This window comes from Hevea brasiliensis, chromosome 16, assembly GCF_030052815.1.
Source record: "Hevea brasiliensis isolate MT/VB/25A 57/8 chromosome 16, ASM3005281v1, whole genome shotgun sequence".
NCBI lineage: Eukaryota > Viridiplantae > Streptophyta > Magnoliopsida > Malpighiales > Euphorbiaceae > Hevea > Hevea brasiliensis.
The window spans coordinates 56,730,924-56,741,155 of record NC_079508.1 but is presented as its reverse complement, the minus strand read 5'-3'; the positions used below and the strand labels follow the sequence as shown (position 1 = coordinate 56,741,155).

General features: G+C 33.6%; 2 protein-coding genes across 2 annotated transcripts; one reads left to right on the top strand and one right to left on the bottom strand.

Moving 5' to 3' along the window:
* Positions 1-6,877: 6,877 nt before the first annotated feature.
* Positions 6,878-7,457, top strand: LOC110666353 (uncharacterized). Its single transcript, XM_021826808.2, has one exon. It carries the CDS (start codon positions 7,063-7,065, stop codon positions 7,351-7,353), a length of 291 nt encoding a protein of 96 aa, XP_021682500.2. The 5' UTR covers positions 6,878-7,062; the 3' UTR covers positions 7,354-7,457.
* A 903-nt stretch (positions 7,458-8,360) lies between these two features.
* On the bottom strand, positions 8,361-8,714 carry LOC110666413 (josephin-like protein). Its single transcript, XM_021826898.2, has one exon. The coding sequence runs from the start codon at positions 8,712-8,714 to the stop codon at positions 8,361-8,363; it is 354 nt and encodes a 117-aa protein (XP_021682590.1).
* Positions 8,715-10,232: the final 1,518 nt, after the last annotated feature.

Below are 10,232 nucleotides of genomic sequence, written 5' to 3'. Positions count from 1 at the left end.
CTTATGTCATTTGGTGATGTCTTTATTCAATTTTTTTTTCTTTTTCTTTTATGTGTTTTTTTAAATATTTAGTAAGACAAAATTATCCTAAAATTTAAAATTTTAATTATTAAGTTTATTGCATCATGCATGATGTAATAAGCTTTTTCACCTTTTCCAAATTTTTTCTTTTTTCTTTTTTCTTTTTTCTTTTTCATATATTTTTCTTTAGTTTTTTAATTTAATTTTTGATTCCGAAATTTTCTTTTCTCTAATTTTATTTGACAGTTAGGTCAGGGGTAAACTCTAGGAGTCAATTGACTAAATTGCCCATAGCCGGTTCGACCCGGTTTACAAATAATTCAATATTTCTTTCAAATCCCTGACCTAATTATTTGACCTGCTTAACAATTCTTTTTCATGATTTTCTCTTTTTCACTGTGTTCACAATAGTCCTAAGGACCGCGGCGTCACATTTTACGATTCAAAATTTGAGTTTAAATTGACTTTGCAATCCTTCCCGAGAAGGTCACCCATCGTTGTGACTCTTGACTCGTTTAACTTTTTATATTCTGTTTTTCTTATTTATACTTAACTAATTATCAATTACTAATTATTTGTGTTTATGGCTTATCTAGTTTTCTTAAGTGTGGTTCTAATTCTCTTAATTGTTCGGACTGACACCGGTCACTGGAACAGTATAATTTACCAGACTTTGCAAATAGGAATGTTACATTAGTGTAACAGCCTGATCCTTCTCCAGTTAGTATTGTCCGCTTTGGCCCATAGGCCTCACGGATTTGTCCCTTGGGAGGTTTCATTCCCAAAAGCGCGCTGACCAGGTGAGGAAGGCTCCCACATATATGGCCCAAATCTTTTCTTCCCATTTCCGATGTGGGACACGAAGTTTCCACCCGGTCGCGTGGTTGAACAAGCATGTCCCAACCCCATCCCTGGGTCATGACAAGCCCACCAGCTTCCGCCTGGTGCGTCCTCGCACCACACACTGTACTAGAGGGAGTTCAGCTCTGATACCAAATTGTAACAGCCCGATCCTTCTCCAGTTAGTATTGTCCGCTTTGGCCCATGGGCCTCACGGATTTGTCCCTTGGGAGCCTTCCTCACCTGGTTAGCGCGCTTTTGGGAATGAAACCTCCCAAGGGACAAATCCGTGAGGCCCATGGGCCAAAGCGGACAATACTAACTGGAGAAGGATCGGGCTGTTACAATTAGGTTTAGAATAAAATTCATAAAATATTCATGGATAGCTAGAAAATTGCAATTCTTTTTGCAATAGTATAATAGCATTGCTAAGGATCGCAGGGCATGTTTATAGAATTTGATAGTTAGTTTGAATGGTTTTTGCAAAATGCTAGTTTTAAACCTATAGCTGAATTGTTTAGTTATATGATTTTTGTCTGGTTTGGCAGGCCCAGGAGGGGCCATGTGATATTGTTGGACTGTGGGCCTGAGACCTTTGGATTTAGAAGTGTTATTTGAATTATTTTGCTGGTTGGGTTAGTTTTAGGTACAAGAAAAACTCTATCGGATTTTCAGTATAAATTAGGATGTATTTGACTATTTAAATTCTTGTTTTATGTTAGTACTGATAAATTCATAATATAATTGTTTAGGTGATTAGGGCCAGCCTTCTTCTTCTGTCCAGCCGCCGCAGTGATATCTGGTAAATTTGTGAGTAGATATTGATTTTATTTATAATTTTAATATTATTATATATACTAAAAGTATGCTCATGCATTAACTTATAAATATATGTATGTAGTTAAATACTGGACATGTCTTGTGTTGCATTTTTATTCGATGAAATTATTGTGAATGTCTCCTTAAGGTAATTTAGAGCTATATGCATATGTCGACATGTGTGTGGTGTAATTATGGATATGGGTAGGACGGGTAGTCACAGTTGGAGTTTGACTCATTGGGACCCAATCCTTATATGTGGATAAGTTGGGGTGAGTACTGCTTTGAGTTGATCTCACTGACTCCCACATTTAGGTTATTAAGAGAAAGTCCAGCTCGAGTTGATTTCTCTTACAGGTGTTGGAATTAAGAGAGCTGTATAGGGGATCAGCTTTCATATGTATATACACTTTGATGTGACACAAGGGTGTGTGAGTGCTCCAAATTATTTTTTGTGCAAATATTGTTTGAAAATATGTGTGTATGTTGCATTTCATATATAGGAATGCATTAGGCTTAGATAATTATAGAAATTGTATTTAAAATCAATATCTTACTCTATAAATCGAACGTTCACCCTTGTTCAATATTTTTTCTTAGGTGACAGGTGGTCTTTTTATGAATAACTTGCTTTCTTTCTTACAGGTTTACATCAACAGCTTTTTTGTATTTCCTTTTCATTGATTTATGTTTTAAAACTTTGCATGTACCAGTAGTATATTAATCTTGTTTGGGATTGTTATAACTTAATCGTTTGGGTATTGTAAACTTATTATGTGAATGTTCTTGGATGTATGAAATGAGTATTTACTTAGATGAGGGAGCTAAGCTCCCATTGGATTATTTATCAGATTGAGAATTGTGAGAGTGAGTTGAGATCCTCAAATTGTGTTATTTTGTGATTACAGGTTGAGTGAGTTAATACTCCATGTTAGATAGTCCAATTTATAGCCGGACTCTATCCATTTATTTTCTTGAAATTATACAATATTTATGAGCTTTATGTTTGGGTTATGAATAGTTAGGCATACTAGAAGTTTCAGCGGCCTTATGCCTACCCAAGGCTTAGTACCGGTACTGCCCAAAAATGGAGTCATGACAAGCTTTTATTGATAGTAGAGCTAATACTTCCTCGTTGAAATAAGTAGAACCAAAAGAGTGAAAACCAATGCAACAACAAGCCAAGAGTGTGAAGATTGATTGAGACTTAGTAGGAGTAATAATTTACAGAATAACCCTGCAATACAAGTTCAATCGCACAACATTGTGAAACACATCAATTGATTAACTCAACCAAAATAAACATCAAATTAATTCAGCCAACCCATTAAAAAAAATTCACTTGTTGATAAAATTCCACCAGATAATTCCATCTTATTATTTTCCAAGTTCTTAAAAAAAAAAAATCTCCAAAAGTTTACCAAAACATCAAAACATGTTAACTATCAAGTTTTTCCACAAAACAAAATCACAATTAGAAATCTTAAAAAAAAAAATCAATTACCGAATTCACAATAACCAAGAAAAAAAACCTATCAAGTAAAAGAGAAAATAGAACAAGTAGCTACTACAACTCTTGCTGCTTATTCAACTTTTGGTAGAATTAATGCTCATTGAACTGTTGGTAGAATTAATAGTCTTGAAACTGATATCACCGTCGGAGGAGTTGCGGTGACAGCACTGTTAACGTCTTAGAAATCAAGAATCCAATTGTATAGGCTTCCTTTTTAAGAAAAGGAAAAAAAAAAAATGCAATCTGCAACATCAAAAAGAAGAAGAAGAAAAAGAAGAAGCAGTAGCAGCAATTTCAAAGGAAGAAGGAGAGGAAATGGGTCACAACTTTAAGAAAGTAAAAAATGATAGAGAGAGAAGAAAAGAAGCAAGTGATTCGATTCAGATATTTGAAAAAAGAGAGAATGAGTCTATTGAAGGAGAGAGAAACATATATTCCTCTTATCATGTCTACATGGAGGAGAGGGTATTATTTTTTAAGTAAAAAAGCCATGTGTATTAGCCATATCATCATATGATCGGAGCTATTGACAGAAATCGACTCAAGTGATTTTATTGCTAAATTCAGTGACCTTATTATAATTACTCTAAAAGTTGAGAGATTGCTAATGAAATTTAGTTGTAAAATTAAAATTTTTCCGGCCTCACATTTTACGGGTATAATTATCATTAATATATTATTTAATTGAATAAAAATATAATTATATAATTTTTTATATATTTATACTTAATTTAAATGTTTTTAAGAATAGCTTGTAAAAAATTGTGAAAATATAAAAAAAAGATATGAAAAATAAATAAAAATTGAAAATGCATAAAAAAAATTATAATAAAATACTAGAAAAATATATAAATAAATTTTTATAAGATGAATATTAACTTAGCGATATTTATACAAATTGTTTATTATTTTTTTAATGTTTTGGTTATTAAAATATCATTTAATAAGCTTGAGAGAAAATCTTAATTGCATATAATATTTTCTATTTACATTAGCGATTAAAAGGTGAGTCATTGCGAGATGAGCCGTTTATCGTTACGATAGAAATCAAGTGGAAGTGAAAGTGCAGTGATATGTGCAGCTGAGGCATCCTAATAGACTGATAAAATTTGTTTATATGATTTATAATTATGACTTTTAGTTTTTTTAATATTGATTAAATTATAACTATTATAATAAATTTTTTATTATAAAGAATTAAGTAGATGATTTTATAATTATAGTGGAAATGTCGTTTTGATTCATATAATTTATAATAATTGTGACCCTTAATTTTTTTAGTATTAATTAAATTGTAACTATTATCATATATTTTTTTTTATTAAATGCCTTATAGGTCTATTAGTACCTATATATTAATACATGTCATCAACTGACATCGTTAAATGATTAGAGAATTCAACTCAACTCAACTAAACCTTTATCCCAAGAATTTGGAGTCTATTATATAGATTCTTTTTCTTCATTATAAACGATTTTAGTTAAACCTTAAAAAATGTGTAATGCTTTTAGATTATGCTGTACTATTCTCTTTGAAGTCAGTTTAGGTTTACCCTATCTTTTCTTTCTATCCTATAACCTAATGTGCTCTACTTGTCTAATTGGAATTTCCGTATGTCCTACATGATTAAATCACCTCAATTTTCATTCTCTTAACTTATCATCAATTGACACAAAATAGAGAAATAAATGATTAGAGAAATAAGGACAAAATAGATAAATAAGAAAAATTATTATAAAATTAATTAAGAAATAAGAGTAAAATAAGCAAATAGATAAAAAGCTAATAAAGCGATTCTTAACATTTTGATGAAGTTCATTTTGAGACCAACATATTCAACTCACAAAAAAATTTTAGATACAATAGTAATTTTCAATTAAATGAATTCATCGACTAAAGTAATTAATATTAGGAGTATTTACATATTTAAAAAAACAATTAAATATCCAGTTAAATTTTGCATCTACTGAAATTAAGGCAGAAAAAGGAGGATTTAATTGTTGTCATGTCCAATTGATGCACCGAATATAAAATAAGATTTAGAATTTTGTTTTGAGAAAAAGATAGAATTTTGAATTTCTATTTTGTTCTGTTCAATCCATTGAAATAAATTTCAAATGTACAATAAACTTCAAATTTAATAAACCGTCCAATTGCAAAAAGGACAATCGCAACCCGCGAAGAAGACCCGGCCAGATTCTGGTGCTTGACATCTGACGAACACCATGCCACCACTACTTGACTCCATCCTCTTGGACATCATTTGTGGACCAACTCCAATTATTATCTCGAAAACACAAGAATCGAAGAGAGAGAATTTTCGGGTGAGGGGATGATAATTTCTTTTCTTTTTTTTTTTTTAATTTGAAAATCATTGGGATTTTAATATTATTTAAACTGAAATTGAGTAATTTAAAAAAAAAATATTGCATAATGATAACGAAGCAATCATCAAGTTGATAGTGGATGAAATTAATCCTAACTTCTCAAGTTTTTCATCCTAGAATTGCGAATTTCAATAATTCAGTTCACATTCTTATTTTATGGTGGTGTTTATATACTGATTGAGCACAATTTTGTTCTGGTGGCCTCATATTAATCTGGTTCATATGAAATCCAAAATTTTTATATGAGAATTGAAACTAGGAGCTTTTGGGCCTTGAGGACTCCTTTCACAGCGAGAAGCAGCACTTTGCCCACATCTCATACCAAACAAATCCACATATATGGGATTGAAGAGAGAAAATACTCTCAAGCTTGTTTTCTTTGCTCTCTCGAACTTATAGCAAAGCTTTTAGTTTTTCTATGACCATCCTTTGTCTCAAGAAAGGTGTTTTCTATTCTCCGGTTTGGTTGAGGGCCCCTCAACCCTTTTGTTTGGAGTTTATAATGGGTTTTGGTTGTTTTGGTTAGTAGATCTTAGGTGCTTGGTGAGGGATTCTTGTGATGATCTGCTTGAGACTGTTTGAGTGTCTCGTGCTGAGATGTGAAGGTTCTTTCCTAAGTGAAGAGACTCTGGTTTGCTGAAGGGTTTCACCTGTTGCAGTGTTTCAAGCTTCTGTTGTTTCTATGGGTCTTATTTGGTGGCTCTGCTCGACAGGAGGCATTGGTAGTTTTAACTCTGAGGATTTACTTCTACATTACAACTGGGAAGGCCATCCTCACAGCTTATAGATAGTCATGGAACTTTAAGGCAGCACCTCTTTATTGTGGTGGCTCTGTTTCAAGATTTGTCTGTTGGATTGTAAGTTTGGCTCACGATAGTTGGTGGATGTGCTGTGGGACTTTGGGCGACTTTGATCGTCTCTTTTTTTGACTTATTGGTTGCCTGAGTTGGTTTGTTTAGTTATGGGTTTGGATTAGTTTGTTTGTTGGGTCGGGCTTACTGTTGGCCTTGTATAGTGGCCCTTTTGTATTTGTTTAATCTTTTGTAGACCCAAGTTGTACTAATTGCCTTTATAGGCTTTAAATGCAAATAGCATATTAAAAAAAAATCCACAGATAAGAGCTGAATCCGATGGTATACAGGCAACCAAGTCGATGGCTTATCATCATGCCACGTGTCAAATTTTCATCGATACTTGCTTTGAATTTTTTTCTTATTTTCAACCTCTCAAAATATTAAAAAAATAAAAACCATTAGAAATATGCAAGAGCAGCAATCAAGATAAGCCACTTGTGGAGAGCTCGTGGCACAAGCACTTTCCTCCATCTCTCAACTCCCATCCAACGACTATAATTTCACTATACCAATAGCCAAGAAAAAAGAAATATATTACCATAGCCATACCCTCTCGATAGTTTCACTATCCTCACCTGCACATTTGAGAGGAAGAAAATAAAGCAGAGCTAGCTAGTAGAAAAGATAATGGCTTCTCTCCCAATTGGCTTCGCTCCTCCTACTTTTAGAGTGTATGCAGCCACAGCAGCAAAGGAAGCAGGTGGCAGTAAAGAGGAAAAGGGCTTTCTTGATTGGGTCCTTGGAAATTTGCAGAAGGAAGACCAGTTCTATGAGACTGATCCTATCCTCAAGAAAGTAGAGGAGAAGAGTGGTGGTGGTACCACCAATGGCCGCAAGAACTCTGTGTCAATCCCACAGAAGAAGAAGGGTAATGGTGGAGGCTTCGGTGGATTTGGTGGGCTGTTCGCCAAGAAATGAAATATAGAGATATATTAGTCTGTTATATTTGTGTCTCTGACTCCATTTCGATGTCCTTGATGATTCTTAAATTCCAAACTGTATGTGTTCTCTCTTTCTTTGCACATTACTTTTTTGGTTAAATTTCTTTCATGTCTATGGGGTGTATGAATTCATTTCAAATCACTTGCTAGGCCTTTGATTTAATATTGATTGATTAAGACTTGATCTATAAATTAATGGATCATCATCAATTTTTGTGAAACAATGAATCTCTAATCCAAAGCATTAAGTGGTACTTAGCTAATGCAAATGTGAGGAATTATATTCAGTTGTTTCTCAGAATTTAAGAGCAAAATTAGAGTTTTGTATCATGAAAAATCCTAAGAATCTAAGATGCTTTAATGTTCATCAGCATCCATTACATATATATACATTTAGATTGTAAACTAAAATGGCTTTCAAGTTTCCTCAACATCTAATATCTTTTAAGTCTTTGAATTTTTTTATTCTTCTTCCTTGACATCATCTGCAAATTTGATGTTTTCAAAAGGGTTTACTCTTCTTGTTTCTTTTAATTCCTTACACCTCAAAAAGCAAGAAAAAGATGCGAAAATGGGTAAATGAAAAATACAAAAAAGACATGACTACGAAATGAGTACATGCATTTGTTAAAATGGAAGTTCCATAAGGACAAATGAGATGGTTTTGGCAAACAAGGAAGATGGGGCATACTCAAGTTGCAGGACAGCATGAAGGATGTTAGAGTTCTACCTAAAGCATCAATGGCTGATCATGGCATGCTTTGAGAGCCGACCAAATAAAACAGCTTTGCCTTGTGCTATTTTAATTTTGAAATAAAAGCTTACAAAAAAGAAAAAGGGTTTCAGCTTGTTCAATCAGGCCTGCAGGAAACATTCCCTGTAGAAGAACTGAAACTAACAAAATTCTTTCTCGCATTTCCTAAAGGTTTTATTCTTTCTCACAATTCCTAAAGGTTTTATCAGGAAAAAAAGAAAAATCAATATTTAACTAGGATTTCCAGTAGCAGAATTTGACCTAGGGAAAGAAGAAGAGTTGATGAACTCAATACATTCTGTTATGGCCTCAGTTCTGTGAGTATCAATTGGAGCCACAAGAGGCCTTGGTCTTCCTGCAGATGATGGTCTCTTCCACTGTAAAGCTTTTGCCACCTTACTCTCAAGACGCTTGAGAAAGTTCAAGGGTGAAATTTCTGATCTTTTTGGTAGTCTGAATCCACAACAACATCCGGAAAGCCCTCTGTTCCCAGCAACTTTGTTACCAATAGAGTTCTGTTTTTGCGAAATGGCTTTCTTGCTGATACTTGGAATATGGTACTTTTGATTATTCTTTTTTGACATGACTATAGCTCGTCTCTTTGATAGAGTGTGTGTGTGTGTGTGTGTGTGTGTGTGTGTGTGTGTGTGTGGGAGAGAGAGAGAGAGAGAGAGAGAGAGAGAGAGAGAGAGAGCAGAAAATAGGTGGAAAATGGGGCAGAATTGCATTAATGAGATCTAGAAATATATAAAAGAAGAGAACGCTAGAACAATTCCAAAAATGAAAAAGCCATTTGTTTAGGGGCAAGAAAAAATGCTATGAAAAGTTGTTGGTTAAGACGGAAAATGCATGATTACAACTATCGAATTGTTACTTCGATATAAAGTAAAACATGAAAGGATCTTAAAAGCAAATTCAAATAATTGATGATTCAGTTTCTTTTAAGCACTTTTTCAAGGGGTATTTGTTGCAAAGTAACAGAAGATCATTATTCTACAATGCATAGTCAGCAGTTTTCCTTCATAGAAAAGTTTGGTCAGTTTCTCTTTGTTCATTTCTTTCAAATGATAACAGTTCACAGTCTAAATGAATATGCAAATAATAGAGATTTGATTTTCTTCAGAAAACACATACATCATGACAGATACAGGAAGATGCCCCTGCAAGACTACAAATGAAAAATAGAGAGCTACTATTATTTAGTGGGGACAAAGTATCACAAACTTGAGGCGTGAACAAAGAAAGCACCTACACCCCACACCCACACGAGGGCTATAGGCATCGACTAAATCACAAGGTTGCATCTAGCAGGAAAGATATTGACAGGAAGTGGGCTCTCTTGAAAACCATGCCTTAAAAGAAGAGCTTAAAATGTTTTCAGGCTTCTAACCCCATGGATGGTCCAAAGAGAGAGGAAAGTTACTTGAGACGATGGATATTTTCGGGAAACTATCTATTTCCTTAAATTTAGTTTTTCAAAAGGGGGTTCAAGACGGGCATCTTTAGGTAAAATCTGCTTGGGTGGCTTATCCAATTTGTATATAATAATAAAAAACTTTTTGAATTATGAAAATCCTTTACAGGCATAATCTTTCATTATTCAAGTTGCAATTCCTGGTTTTTGATGCACCAAGTCACAAAATAAGTGTCTAAGGCAGGTGCGAAGAATATTGAAAAGTTGCATAGCAGGTAAAGATCAATGCGTGATGGATCTAAAATTCCCAACCTAAACCTCCAAGAGAAGAAGAGAACCTTTCATATGGATTGAAACAATAACTGTGTAAGAGCGCACGAGAGGAAAACATTTACTTCCTCGTTATAAAATGTTACGTTATAATTGTGGAGGCATCTAAGCAGCATATGAAGATTGAAAACCATTATATTACCACTGATCCATGACATTTTGCAGTAACAACAAAAATATTTATCTTAGTACAATTCTCTTTTTATTATGCTTCCATGACTGAATTTATTCCTGCTTTGCCTTGCGCTTTTTTTTTCTTTTTTTTTTTTGGTCTAAGATTTACTAGTAAAAGCATTCGAATGTCGTCAAGATTTCTTGGTATTGACAATATCCAGTGAAACAAAAGCTTTGAAGGAGC